General features: G+C 48.1%; 1 protein-coding gene across 2 annotated transcripts in view; it reads right to left on the reverse strand.

Moving 5' to 3' along the window:
- Positions 1-15,478, reverse strand: part of USP31 (ubiquitin specific peptidase 31) — a 212,496-nt gene that overhangs the window by 15,645 nt on the left and 181,373 nt on the right. Inside the window, exon 17 of one of the 2 annotated variants that reach the window (XM_045072683.1) lies at positions 12,010-12,072. The exons of the other annotated variant lie outside the window; for it this stretch is intronic. Coding sequence (XP_044928618.1) covers positions 12,047-12,072 — 26 coding nt within the window. The 3' untranslated portion in view covers positions 12,010-12,046. The remainder of the gene's footprint in view (positions 1-12,009; positions 12,073-15,478) is intronic. 2 annotated transcript variants of the gene reach the window in all.

The following is a 15,478-nucleotide window of genomic DNA, read 5'->3' on the forward strand; positions in this document are numbered from 1 at the left end:
TTTCTCTTCCTCCAAGGGCAGGGTCCCCGAGGATGGTACTGCATGAGATCTCTTTTTTCCTATCCATATCTGAGTGTGTGGGCTTTCAGATGCCTAGAGCCTTTGTGACCCGCCGAATCTAGCTGGCCATCCTGCTGTCCAGTATTCTATTGGGCATCCTTCCAGATGGAGTCTCCACAGCCTTCCGTGTTCATTATCTACGGCCACAGTATCGTGCCGTGTAACAAACAATCGCAGAACGTACGGGGTATCAAACAGAAACACTTAGGTGGCTCCCAAACCCCTGGGTTGGCCGAGCTATTCTGCTGCTCTGGGCCATCACTGGACGATCTTCTGCATGTGCAGTCAGCGGGGGTCCTCAGCCCTGCTCCATGGGGTTTCTTCTCCTCCCTGCTTCGCATAGCAAGGACAGGGTTCCAAGAGGTGAATGGAAGCCTACGAGAGCCCCCTGAGGCCTGGGCTCAGGGTGGACACACCATCATGTCCATCGTGCCTAACCAGGCCAGCCAGTCTCTAGAGTCAAGTGCCTCTTGACAGGAGGAACTTCAGGGTCACCTTGCGAGGCAAAGGGATTCAGAGAGGGGAAGGACTGTTACCATTGTTTAAAATCATCAATCCGTTATAGCCTCTTGGCCCCACTTGGGTCTCTTGAAGTTCAAGAAGGGGCATAAGAGGCTGAAGGGAATGATGTGCCTGGACTAGAGTCAGAAACATGTGGGTTCTAACCCCAGCTCTGGTACATGTATTACTTAGGCCTTCTGAGCCTCCGTCTCTTCAATTATACAGTAACGTCAGTAGCCAGAACTTCTGACCCCTTGGCGAATACCCATTACTCCACTGGGGCATGCCAACCCTCTGGTATAGTAAGGACAGAAAGAAAATTCTAAACAGCAAATCATCAGAATCATTGTGTGGTGTGGCCCTGAGCCTACCCGAGGCAAAAGCTGACTCTACGCTGTTCACTCAGATCCCGGGCCAGCCATGACCCCAGTGTCCAAAGCCAAGTACAGAGCCATGGGTCACCATGAAGACGACCCAGGAAAACACTTCTCCAGGCAGCTATAAATAGGAAAAGCCAATGGACAAAAAAGGAAACCAATGCAGACAAGCAGCTGCATAATTTACCATCCCTTCCATTTCCACCAAAGGCCGTGGGAGGAAACCAGAGGTACAGCAATGCCCCCTTCTCTCCCGGTGACTTTTGTATCTAGCACAAATGCTTTCCCACCTGCCCTCCTCTGTGGTCTGTCTTTCCCAAGGTGGCCCTCACTGGGCCACACACAGCTCTGTCTCTAATTGCGGCTTATTCGTTTACATTTTCTCATTATAATGTTATTATCCCCAAAGTGAGAGCCCTATTAACGGGGCAACCAGAAGTGGTGTCTCTGTGATTCAGTCTTCACCGAGACCTAAATTCTACTTGGTTAAAATCCACTCATGGGGGTCACAGAACAAAAAACATCCCCCAGTTCCTCGTGCCCTAGTTCCTTGCTTTTTGTCTTTCTCCAGACAACTTGGAGTTGACCTCTATGGTTTCTCCGAAGTGTACCACATAATTCATTTTACTTCTGCTCACCAGCCGCAATATCTTATCTCCTCCTGTAAGCGGATTCCCCTCTGATCAATACCGCCTACTCAAGACCTACCACATGGGGCCGGGATGAGGTTAAATGGGAATGTATTTAAGTTCTTAGGACAGTGCTCAGTACATAGCAAACAGCTCAATAAAGATTAACAACCGTTATTACTATTAGTATTAATGTTGCTTTCAGTATTGGCGCGTCGCCATCCTCCTCAGGAGTCACTGGAGTCCTTTACGATAGCTGTACCTCCCCATATACCCTCTTTTCAAGACACAAACGCTTCTTCCCACTCGGGGTTGCCAGCATCCGCCCCAGGACATGCCCTTCCCCTCGGCAGGGTTCTGTGCCAGCAGCCACACCCAGGTCGGGGAACTGTTACTGCCTCAGCTGGAAAAAAAAAGCTTCTGGGCCAAGCCCAGAGGGAAAGTGAAAAGAGGCCTCACCCTGCATTTTCTCTGGTGACACCTGACCCAAGCAGAGGCTGGTGCCTCGGGGGACCGGATGGTCCTGGGGAGGTCCCTGTGGGTTTCGCTGCAGAACGAAGATGAGGAAACCAGCAGCTGGCAGGAAACGAATATGACACGAATGCTCCGCTAGAATCGCTATAAATAGGGAAAAGCCAATGGAGTGGAAAGGAAAGCATTTAGCAGCTGAGTGTTCTCTGCAACAGCAGGCTCACACCTCATTTTACCAGACATTATTTACACAAAGAAGGTGTGATGGTGCTTATGGCATCATTAGGCATGGATTACTTCCTTAACTGTGAACACAGAAGCCCAGGGGAAGCAGCTGCTCTAGAACTCCTCAAGGACACACTGGAAACCAAGAACAGACTCCGCCGCCCCCTCGGTCACCCAGAAACGCGGTCACCGCGCTCGCCAATGATTTCCTCTCTCACGCGGCTCTCTCAGCCCATCAATAATAAATACGGAGCGGATATGAATCCCTCAGACGTCAGGCGTGCGCGAATGGTCACCTTTCTCTCTTTTCAGTAACCAGCCTCCTTCTCCATTCCAAGTCTCGTGGCGCTGGCAGGAACCTCCACCTCAGTTTCCCAGGGGCCCCCCTCAGCTCAGCGCAGACCGTGCTGCCAAGAATCCCGGGTTCTATGCCAAGACATGGGGGCCCGGGATCTTCAGCCATCAGTTACCCCTGAGAGTTCTATTGTTCCATCTGTGTCTGCTTGTGCTGCTTCCACTCCAGGGTGGGACGTGGGATGCGTCCTTACGCTCTGTGTCCGTGGGTGCGCCATGTACCCCATTACTTCCCACTGCTCTGGGGCTCCACTGGCCTTTCTCCCCTACCCCAACCCAGGGGATCTCTCTCTCTCTTTTTTTTTAAGTCTCTCTGCTTTCTGAGTCTTCCAAGACAGTCTGCCTCCTCCCACAAACCTATCTTCAACATGTTTAGGCTTTCAGCAACAACAACAGAAATCTCGGGGGATACTTCTGCCTTCAGCCCTGACACATTTCTCCCCCGAAACAATCAAACACCAATTCTGCTACCTCCCTGCATGGGAGAAAGGAAAGGGGAGAAAACCTGTCTCACAATATTATCCGGACGCCAGCGCTTAAGAACTTCTCGACTACACGTTACATCCACCCAGAGAGTCTGTCCTTTCGGGAGCACGCCGATACACTTAGAGTGTGGACGGTGTTTTAACCAAGCCTTGAAGATACTGACTTGCCCACCAGCTCCTTGCTGGATCAGATGTTCATGCGGGAGTGTATGGAGTGGTCCAGGGAGGAGGCAGGTGGAAGAATCTTTGGAAGTTCAGAATAAAGAGAGACAGAGACCGACAGAGAGAGAGACTGACTCTCAAGCAGACTCCATGCTGAGTGCAGATCCTGATGGGGCTTGATCCCACAACACTGAAATCATGACCTGAGCCAGAATGCAGAGTTGGATGCCCAAAGGATTGAGTCACCTAGACACCCCAAGGGTCTCTATCTTACACGGGCTGATCAGGAAAGGTCCCCTGATGAGATGACCTTGAGCAGGATAAGGATGACAGTAAGACGACGGAAGAGAATAGCATTCTGTTCAGAGGGAGAATCAAGTGGGATTGTGTGGGTGTGTGGGTGTGTGGGAATAACCGGAAGAAAGCCAGTGCGGCCGAGGCTAGGTTGTGAAAACAACGGGGTAGGAGAGGAAGTCAATGAGACATGAGAAGTCCCAGCCTGTAAAGCCTCTGGTCATAGCAGGAATTCTAAGCACCATGGGAAACCACCGCAGAGCTTTAGTCAGGAGAGGACATGGTTCATGTCAAAATGGTCTCTCGGCCTTAAGTGTACAGAATGGACTGTGGGAGGAGAGGTGAGCACGTGACCAAGCCAGTTTGCTGCTTGGTGCAGTACTACAGGCAGGAGATGATGGCGGCCTACACCAGGGTGGAGGCAGGGGAGATGCAAGAAGCAGACACATGCCAGATATACTTTGGAGACAGGGATGGCAGGTCATGCTGAAGCACTGGGTGTTAGGGGTGAAGGGCAGAAAGGAAGGAACAAAGCATGTTTAAGGCATTTTTCCTATTCTAGAGAAATTTGCAGTAGACCATAAAAGACTTTTGTAAAATACATTACTCCTATCAAATGCCAGGGACCAATTTCTTATTACCTGGCCTTGGAACTTTCTAGAAAGATGAATATTCGTGCTCCTTAGCTGCCTGCTCAGTATCCTGTAGAGCTTAGATTCCTAACCAGGTGGTCTTCTGGGGTGGGAAAGTTTTCCACCAAACTGGGATCTCATGTGGTTTGGGTATGACTCATCTGGGAGATGGAAGAAACTATGAATGGATTCTTCCTCCAATATCTCAGTGACACCAGCCTCAGCTCAAACACCTCTCAGTGATGGGAAGCTCAATACTTCCAAGACAGTCCAGTCTGGCTATAGATCATTTTGACTACCGGTTTAATTTCCTTAATAAAATCTTTCTTTGAACCAAATATGAGTCCCTATATCTTTTGCTTGAACTTATTTTCTTTCCTTTCATGCAAAAGGAGTTGGAGGATGAGAAAAAGGTCTTCATAAGAACCAGAGCTTAGGGGTGCCTGGTTGGCTCAGTTAGTTGAGCGACTCCAGTTAGTTGAGCGACTCCAGTTAGTTGAGCGACTCCAGGTCATGATCCTGGAGTTCCAGGATGGAGTCCCACATTGGGCTCCCAGCTCCATGGGGAGTCTGCTTCTCCCTCTGACCTTCTCCCTTCTCAAGCTCTCTCTCTCTCTCAAATAAATAATAAAAATCTTAAAAAAAAAAAAAAGAACCAGAGCTTATCCCTTGTACAGTGTCTTCAATTGTCTCTTAATTTTGCTTCATTTACTATATGCTCCTTGTAGAAGGAATTCCTTTCTACAGGAGCGAAGAAGAAAAGGAGCCCCTACACTTGAGTGATGAGAGGGTGTATCTGTCGGTATAAGCCAGCTGCTGTAACAAACAATCCCAACATCCTAGTAGCTTAACAATAAACCTTTGTATCTTCCTTCATCACAGTCTGTGGCAGAGTAAATTCTTGGCCCCTCCTCCAGCAGGAAGATGTGGTCTTTTCCCCTTCCCTTTCAGCTGCGCTGGCCCGTGACTGACTTGATCAATGGAATTTGGCGGAACTGATGCTGTGCCAGTTCTAGGTCTAGCCTTTACGAGGGAGAATAGCCCCTGACTGCACACTTGGGTGGAAGCCAACCCCCATGTAAGAAGTCAGATTCCCGTACAACTTCCATGCTGTGAGGAATCCCAGGCCGGCCAGAAGGAGAGGTCACACGAAAAGAGAAAGAGGAACAGGGAGATGGAGAAACGGGGTGCCAGTCAGCATCCGGCTTTTCAGCCATCCCCGCGCAAGTACCTATGCATGAATGAAGAAGCCATCCTGAACATTCCAGTCCCCTACCTTACAGTCCCTGCCTGGCTTCTCCTGGGTACCTTGTAGTGATTGGCTACAGAGTATATCATTGAGACCCAAACTCTAAGAACCAAACTGCCTAGGTCTAAATTCAGGCTCTACTACTTACTAACTGTGGGACCTTGGGCAAATCACTTGACCTCTCTTGTTCTCAGATTCTTCACCTGCAAATGTGAGTATTAGGAGTATCCACTTCACAGAGTTACTGTATGTCAAGCAGCTGTTGTACTGGCTGGCACGAATGTTAGCTACTATTGATGGGAGCATGAGCGGCAGGGAAAAGATTGCTACTGAGTTCTGATCAGTTGAACTGGTTTAGAATCTGACTGGTCCCCGTATCAGTAAGTAGTGGTGTTCGTCCTAGAATGGGTTCCCCCACGGATTCACATCAGAGTCATTAATTAGCTGGGCTCCCAAGAAAAGCCTGTATGGGTTGGGGGGACAGGGGTAGGAGAGCTGGATTGGAAGGGCAGAGGGTCAGGCATGGCCACGGCCTCATCAAGCAGAGTAGTTTCTGCTTATGCAGCAGAGACTAAGCCTAACTGAACACTGAGGCACGCTCTCACCCTCCGAGCTGCGGTCCCTGGTATCCTAGTATCAGAGCTGGCGAACTTTTACTGAGCAAATGCCGTGTTCTAGGTACGGTGCCAAGTACCTTATGCATATTTTCTCATTTAATTTGCAAGACCTGATGAGCTCTGACATCATCATGATAGGTCCTAACAGGCAAATGATAACCAGAGTTTCCATTTAAGTAAGTATCTGAGGCTCATTAGATTCTGCAGACAAAATGTCCTCAGGTACACTGTCTTCCTCTAAATAACATCTGAGAAGTTATGCACATTTATGCATAAACATCGTGGCTGACACAAACTTCTCTCGTGCAGTGAAAGCTGGAACAAGCTCATGGGTAATAAGTGCAGGGTTATTCATTCTTAGGTGAGGCTAAGAGGGTGGCACTGTGATGTAGCTTGAAGCCCTTGGTCTGCCAAGGTCCAAGGTCAGTGATGGACCCTAGGTTTCATCCCGAGCCCAACTCTGATTCGGTGGCTACTAGAGCAAAGGCTGAGGCTATCCATGCTTAGGTGGAGGCTGCAGCCATCGGTGAGTCAGGTCTGCATGGCCATTAAACTGTGACTTCACCCCTTCAGCTGCTGTAACAAAAATACCATAAATGAGGGGAGCTTATAAACAACAGAAATTTGTTTCTCTCTGAGGGCTGGAAAGTTTAAGGTCAGGGCACAGGTGTCTAGTGGGAGCCCTCTTCCTGGTTCACAGACAGCCTACTTCTTCTTCCTGTGTCTTCACAGGCTGGGATGCTCTGGGGCCCTTCATGAGGGCACTAATCTCATCCCAGAGGGCTCCTCCCTCATGACCCAGCCCCTCCCCAAAGCCCCGCCTCCTATACCATTGTGTTTGTTGGCAGACTTTACAGATGAGCGCGGTGGGAGCACATGCACTCAGACCACAGCCGATGGGACAGGAACTGTAGGGGCCACACCAGTGAGAACACATCAGCTTGCCAGGCTACATTCTCATACCATTTTGCAGACAAGGGAGGGAGATTGGAAGTGAAGTCATTTCCTCCAAGCCACAGAGGCAAAGGTGAAATCACACACCTAGACTTGTTGCCTGACACTTGCAATCACTATCTTATTAGGAGAGTCTCCTAATTTGACACCACCCCTGCATGGCCCTCCGGTGGGGGCTGCTTTGGGCTTGGGCTAGAGCCTCCCTTCACATCCCGGATCCAGTGCCATCTCTGCCTGCCCCACCCTCCAACACACTCCCTCTGATCCCCAGGATTTCTAGTACCCAGGGAACCCAAAGTCCCAGGCAGGACGGGGCCTCGCGGCGGCTTGCCTTCAGCCCTGTCTGTCCAATTCTCCCATCCCCGCAATCCGACACCCCGCCACAGGGCGAGCGGTCAGACCCGAGCTGCACCGCCCAGCTTGCCCCTCCACAGCCCAGGCTAAGCTATTGATTCCAGCGCTCCCCCACAGCCGCCTCTGCCAAGAGACAATTTACCACCAGCTCCGAGGTCACAGGAGGGGCCTGGCTGCCTGCCGGTGCTTTTTACGCTGCTATAAAAACCATTTAAAGGGCCACTTTGTAAGCCACAGCGCTGCTTTCACCAGAGGAAGAGGGGAGCCGTGGAGGCACGCGCCGCAAGCCTCCTTTCCAGCCTGGATACCCCAGAACCTCTGCTGCCCCTCCCAGCCTTCCGGAGAGGCTATAGGAGTTCAGAGCCCGTATGCCCTGCCCGAGGGCTGCCCCCACGCTGCTGCGCGAGCTGGAGGGGAGCCCAGTGCCCCCAAACCCTACGAGCCCCCACCTCTCAGACTGATCATCCCTAAGTGCTGGCGCCATGTTCCGTGCCCAGCACCCCTGAACACTTCGCTTCTGCCACTTTTAGCATCTCGACGGCGAGGGCCTGGGTGCTATTATCATAAAGCATGTTTGTCCGAGGAAAAGCCCGATGCTCAGGGGAGCCTAAGTGACTTGCTCCAGATCTCACAGCCTAGCGGGTAGCAAAGTCTGGATTTAAGCTCCCAAAGTCCAGCTCCAAAGCCGATGGTCTTGGTTTAATCACGGGGTGACAGCTCAGCACCCATATTTTGATAAAAGCCATCACTCTGATGAGGGAACAGACGGCAAGCTGAGAGCAGAGCCCAAGCTGACACCCCACAGTCCCCTGCCCCATTCCCAGGTGGGATCTGTGTGACATTCCCCAGGCCCTCTGGCTGCCCTAAAGCTAAGGGAAGGGGGAAAGTGGTTAACAGTCCAGCAAGACGTGAGTCTCACTCTATTTACAAATGACTTAGTGATTTACAAGGAAAAAAAGCTTTCTTATCAATAAGCCTCACTTCGAGAAGCAAACTTCCAACCGTCTTAATGTTAAAGATTTACTAGAAGGAAATACAACCTTAACTTGACAATGGCAAGGCCTCCACTATCTTGTAGGTCCTCTTTAGCACAGGAAGGTGTTTTTGAAAACCTCTCTTCTCCCTGCCTCCTTCAGCTGAGTATATAATCAGTCACCCCTCACAACCCTGGTGCAGAAGCTCTTTCTGCCCATGGGTCCTGTCACCGTGCTTTAATAAAATCACCTTTTTGCACCAAAGGCGTCTTAAGACTTCTTTCTTGGCTGTCAACTCAGGACCTCGCCTCCATTCCAAAACTACATCAACTTCAGCCTCAAAAGGCAGCCGCGTTAAGTATAACATGGCTTGCCAGCCACGAAGATGGAAAGCTTCAGGCAGTAAGGAACCACACCAGCATCCCAGGCTGCTTCCTTCTCCCTGCTACGGGCTCCAGAGAGCCTTTCCCACTCCGGCTACCTCCACCTGCCGTTGGAGTCGGTCACGGTTTCTTTTGGGCCACCACTGAATTCATTCATTTATTCCCTCATTCAGTGAGTCATTCTGCAGACACGTATTGATTTCTGCTCTGTGCCAGGAGCACGGAATTGGGCTGCGGGCCCAGGGACACAACATTCCTACAGTCTAGTGGAGGAGACAGACGTTTAAGCAGGCAATTGTAGCAAGGATAGATGCAGAGCAGAAGGGGTGGGAAGCCAGGAAGGCCGCCGGAGCAGGGACCATTCAGTTACAGTCCGGAGGATGAGCACACATTACACAGGCTAAGAAGGGTGGAGAAATATGTTCCGCGCAGAGGGAACAGCACCGACAGAGGCCCAGGGCGGATCACTAGCGCTGCACAAAACCTCCCTCATCGGTCCGTTACTGGAGCAACCCTGCCAAGTGTCCCATAGGGCTGCAGCCTAGAGAGAGAAGCCAGTGTGCGCCTTCTAAGTTTGGTCCCACCAAAACCTCTCCATTCTGGGAGCTGGACAACTGAGGTGGTCTCAGTCTTAGGCAAAGTGTTGTAAGTGTTGATGCCACTGTGAAAGCTTGTACGGCTTGGAGACAGGTGCCCCGCCTTCTACGTAGGAAAATCTGAAGCACCTCTGGGGAGAAAGGGAGGTGGGGTGCGGCGGCCGGGGAAGCGGGAGCAGGTCACCACGAGCCTTGTAAGCCAGGTTAACCCACCGGGCCCTTCTCCAACAGGGGGCAAACGGCAAGTCTTCAAAGGGCTGAGTGATGGGGAGCTGACCAGATTCTCCTCCCGCACAGGCACCCTGGGGACAGAGCGACAGCCTGCCTGCTTTTAAAAGGTTCCTAGGAAGCCTGAGGCAAAAAAAAAAAAAAAAAAAAAAAAAAAAGCGGGGGGTGGGGGAGGGGAGAAAAAGTTGTGCTTCTCAGGTTAGAAATTACGTGAGTTTTTTTTTTTTTTTTAAATGCAATTTTAGGGGACCAGGGAAGAAGGCAGTTTCTTAAAACGCTAAGGAAGGAGAGAGTATTCCTGGCCAGCATCATCCCGTAGGTCTCTCGGCACCTGTCGACCCCACAGGCCGTGGGAGACCCAAGTGTCTCCCACATCAAGTGTCCTCGCCCTTACAGAGACCCAGGGGCCCTTCAGCTTCTGCCTCTCTGCCTCAGGATCCCCCAACACCTTTGCACTCTCGTCCTGGGGCTCACTACTGCCTCTGTAGAACATCCCACCTCATGGGTTGGATCTCAATTTTGTCCTCAAGCCCTGAATTTCACACCAGCCTGGGTTTTTCCCAGGCTTGATCCTGCCTATTGTCTCACTTTTCTTGAGTCTTCGATAATTTTCTACTCTCCGTCTGCTGGGAAGCATCCTTGAGTGTCCTGAGCTAAACCAATGGCCCTTTCCCTCAGCACCTCTATCATCTTTCTTCCTCCACCATTCTGCTTTTCTCTAGAAAAGCAACCTCGTTTCAGGATCTCCACTTCCTCTAAGACATCTGCCCAAGGCCAACAAGGCCACCAATCCTTAAGCACGTGCCCTCTGCCAGCTCTATGTCCTGAGCTCATCTGTTTCTCATATGACTGTGTGAATTATGATCATCCTCATTTAGGGAAACTGCTGGGTTGTACTAATGGCCATATACCCTGCTTCTGTCCTATCCCTGCCATTGCCCTCGTGGATTTGAGCCACTCAATAAATACTTGTTGAGTGAGTGAATGAATGTTCAAATACATTAGTGACTTTCTACTAGCTTCTCTGGAGCCCTTTCCTGAAAGTTTTATAATTTAGTAATAAATACATTTGGTAGCGATGTTACACGTATCATTGTGTCTCATAATCCCGGAATTCCTTTATGAATTAACTATCTTGAAAAATAAAATAGAGCGGAATTCAACACAATTCTGAACGATTCTATCGCGCGTCTTCATCCTTGTTGTCAGAATGCCAGAGCCTTCTTAGACAGGAGAGAATGCTGGCTACGTATTAATTCCGTTTTAGCTCATGAAATACGCTCAGGCATGCATGGTACAACACAAAACAAAATTCAAGAAGGAGACAAAAATAATCAAGAGGGATGAATTTGGTAAATCCTATACAAAATGCAGCAGGTTTGAAAATATGTATTGGGAGAAACACACATTAAAGAAAGGTTATTTAGAAGACCGAAGATGGAAAAGACATCCAAAAGAATGAAACGGTACAAATTTAGACAACATTTCAAATAAATAAAATTATTAAGTAAAAAGTTTCTTTAGGCCAATGGAAGAAAATGGCTTTCGACTGGTATGCACAGCCAACTAGGTGAATGGTCTATAGGTAAATTGCTGCTACTGGTCAGAATGGGTTAAGTTTTGCTGCAGTAACAACCCTCCACTCTCCGTGGCTTAACACAGAGCAGGTTATTTCTCGCTCACTCTATATTTCCAGCACACATTGAGGGAGGCTATACTCCAGGTCATCTTCCTCCCAGGACCCAGGCTGACAGTATAGGCCCTACCTGGAATACTCCTGAAATGTGGTAAACTTTGTGTTAACATTAACAGGTTCTGCTGAGAAGTGACACATGTCACTTCTGCTCACATGTGACTGACCGAAGCAAATCTTACTGTTTTGCTTGAACTTAACAGGGCAGGGATGTGTAACTCTCCCACAGGGAGGGCAGCATATAATAACCTTCCACTCCAAGCAAACTGGATTTAGGCAAATGGTTAATACGCTACTTCCTTCTTCCTCTCCCTACACATACCATCTAGGTCATAGATTCTAATGTGTATAAAACCATCAGGAAACAAGTTTCAAGGCAGTTTCTGGAATCTACCTGCAGAAAGGCTGAGATCTGGGGTGGTTCCTTAGGACCTGCATGGCCACTCTGTGTGACCATGATGTCTGGTGGAATATGGCCCATTTTGAGAAACACTGATTTACTCTCAGATGGAAACTGCTATCTTCTCCAAATGACATTTCCTTACTCCTTATTCCTTGGAGATTTATTTATCTCTTGCAAAAGTAAGAAGCCTTGAGAGGTGGAGTCCAGGATTGCTCTGGTAACTCCTTGGTTATCAGGGACCCAGCCTCCTGATAGTCCATTATCTTTAGTCACCTCATGGTCCCAGATAGCTGCTTGTGCTTAGCCATTACATCCATATTCCAGGCAGCCACAGGAAGGATAGGAGGAAAGAAGCATGTGTCTGTTACCTTTTAAGGAGATGTTCCCAAAACCCTACATACGTCCTCAGTTAGTCACATGGCCGTACTTATCTACAAGAGAAAATGGAAGATAGTCTTTTACTCCAAGTGGCAATGAGCTGCACTACATGGAAAGCATCCTGTTACTGAGGAGAAGGAGTAGGCCTCTGGCAGTCTCTGCCACACTGTTTGCTTTTCTGCAGCTTTCAGCAGTGTTGACATGCCCACCTTACACTACTCCCCTCGCTCCCCAAGTTAGCCTCTGGGGTGCTGCCCTTAGAGGCCACATCAGCCAGCAGGCCAAGACTTCTGACTGGGGGGGGGGGGTGCTGGCTTCTCTCCTGCTCCACCTCGAATGGAGATATAATAATTTCTCAGCTTTCCGCTCTTACTACCCAGAGAGGGTATGTGAGCCATGCCCAACAAAAAGATATGTTTTGCTTGGCCCATAAAGGGCTGCTCTTACTATTTTTGAATTAATTCATTTGCAACATTTACATCAAATTAAAAACCTTCTATACAACTAAAGAAACAATCAACAGAATAAAGAGGCAACCTACATAATAGGAAAAAATATTTGCAAACCATATATCAGATAAGGGGTTAGTATCCAAAATATATGTAAGGAACTCATACAACTTATTAGCAAAAAAAGGGGGGGGGCAGAGGACCTAAATAGACATTTTTCCAAAGAAGATATACAAATGGCCAATTGTACATGAAAAAATCCTCAATATCATTAATCATCAGAGAAATGCAAGTCAAAACCACAGTGAGATATCAAAAAGATGAGCAAGAGGGGTGCCCAGTTGACTCAGTCTGTGGAGCACGCCACTCTTGATCTCAGGGTGGTGAGTTCGAGCCCCACATTGGGTATAGAGATTAAATAAATAAACTTAAAAAAAAAAAAAGACAAGATTTAAGAAATGCTGGCAAGGATGTAAAGAAAAGGAAATCCAGAGTGGTGTTGGTGAGAAGGTAAATTCGTGAAGCCACTGTGGAGAACAGAATAGAAGTTCCTCAAAAAATTAAAAATAGAGCTACATTTCTGATCCATTTCTGAGTATGCAACTGAAGGAAATGAATTCACTATCTTGAAGAGGTATCTGCATCCCCAGGTTCCTCACAGCATTATTATTTTTTTTAAAGATTTTATTTATTTATTTGACAGAGAGAGATCACAAGCAGGCAGAGAGGCAGGCAAAGAGAGAGAGGAGGAAGCAGGCCCCCTGCTGAGCAGAGAGCCCGATGTGGGGCTCGATCCCAGGACCCTGAGATCATGACCTGAGCCGAAGGCTGCGGCTTAACCCACTGAGCCACCCAGGCGCCCTCTCACAGCATTATTTACAATAGCCAAGAGATGGAAACAACCTAAGCGTCAACTAATGAACAGGAAAAGAAACTCTCTCTCTCACACACACACATACATACACACACCAGAATATTATTCAGCCATAAAAAAGAAGGACATCATGCCATTTGTGGCCTGAGGTCATTATGTTAGGTAAAATCAGTCAAAGAGAGAAAAACACATACAGTATGACCTCCATTATACGAGGAATCTAAAACAAAAGCCAAAGTCCTAGAAACAGCGAGTAGAATGGTGGTTGCTGGGGTTTGGCGGGTGGTGGAATGGGCAGATGTTGGTCAAAGGGACAAACTTAGGTTACATGAACAAGCTCTGGGGAGTTAATGTTCAGCAGGGTGACTGTAGTTAACAACAGTATTTGATATACTTGATGGTTGCTAAGAAAGTAGATCGTAAATGTTCCCAGCACATACCCAATTGCAATTATGTGAGATGATGGATATGTTGACTAACCTCATTGGGGTCACTGTTTTGCAATACAGATATCAATGAAATCATCACATTGATACCTTAAACTTACACAGTGTTAAATGGGAATTCTATCTTGATAAAATCAGGGAGAGATAATAATTAAAAAATAATAGTCCATTTCACATGGGAATCCAGATTAGTGGATGCTCTTAAAAAATTGCACTATCAGGCCATACCGCGCCTCACATTCCCTTATGGCCACACCTAGCTCAGGTGAGTACAGCTGCCCCTGCGGTTGAAGCGACAGTCCCACAGCGTCCCCTGCCCTCCTAATGCCAATACTAAATCAGCAACCCTACAGTTCCTTGTTTCCTCTTAGAAGGACCTTCTCAGCTTAGTTCACACCCACATGCAAAGAGAAACTTAAATCAGGAGCAGTCATGATCTCTTACCTACATTTCAATCCTGCATTCCTAACATCTATAAATCTCTCCTGCTTCCAAGACTATTTTTATGTGGTAAGTGATTCGGCTTGGTCCCAAACTGTGAACATCAGGCAAGTTAACTCTCCTGTTTTTTTTTTTAAAGTTATTCTAAGACATCATGAGCCCTTCCCACCCCACGGTTGGACGCACTGAGAAGAACACATCACTTCTGTGGTATTCTCACCAAAAATGCATCACCTCAATTTGATTATGAGAAAACATCAGACAAAATCAGATCCAGAGACATCCTACAAAACAGCTGTCTGGTGCTCATCAAAAGTGTCAAGATTATGAAAGACAAAAAGCTAAAGAAACATAACTACTGTAAGTAATGTGAGATCTGTGAGATTCTGCACCAGAAAGAGGGCATGGGGTGTGTGTGTGTGGGGGGGGTGTTACTGGTGAAATTCCAGTACGGTCTATAGTTTACTTAGCAGAACCATACCAATGTTAATTTCTTGGTGTTGAAAACCAGACAGTTGGGGCACCTGGGTGGCTCAGTGGGTTAAAGCCTCTGCCTTTGGCTCAGGTCATGATCCCAGGGTCCTGGGATCCAGCCCCACATCAGGCTCTCTGCTCAGCAGGGAGCCTGCTTCCTCCTCTCTCTCTTTCTGCCTCTCTGCCTACTTGTGATCTCTCTCTGTCAAATAAATGAATTAAAAAAAAAAAACATACAGTGCTTACACAGGACATTAATATTAGGGGAAGCTGGATGAAGGGTACGTAGGAACTCTATACCATTTTTTTCAACTTGTCTGTGACTCTGAAAATTATTTCCAATGAAAAGCTAAAAATATTGTAAAAATATTTATCTTGGGGTGGCAGCCTGGGTGGCTCAGTCAGTTAAGTATCAGACTCTGGATTTTGGCTCAGGCCATGATCTCAGCTCTGCATGGAGTTTGCTTGAGAGTCTCTCTCTCTCTCTCCTTCTGCTTCTTCCCCCTCAAATAAATAAATAAATCTTTAAAACACACAAACACACACACATATATATCTCATGGGATTGTGGTAATGTCAAAAGAGCTTACATTCATAAAGAATACAGTGCCTTGGGGCACCTGGGTGGCTCAGTGGGTTGAGCCGCTGCCTTCAGCTCAGGTCATGATCTCAGGGTCCTGGGATGGAGCCCCGCATGAGGCTCTCTGCTCAGCAGGGAGCCTGCTTCCCTCTCTCTCTCTCTCTCTCTGCCTGCCTCTTCTGCACGTTCTCAGTA

This window comes from Mustela putorius, unplaced genomic scaffold, assembly GCF_011764305.1.
Source record: "Mustela putorius furo isolate JIRA1106 unplaced genomic scaffold, ASM1176430v1.1 tig00004041_pilon_pilon_pilon, whole genome shotgun sequence".
Taxonomy (NCBI): domain Eukaryota; kingdom Metazoa; phylum Chordata; class Mammalia; order Carnivora; family Mustelidae; genus Mustela; species Mustela putorius.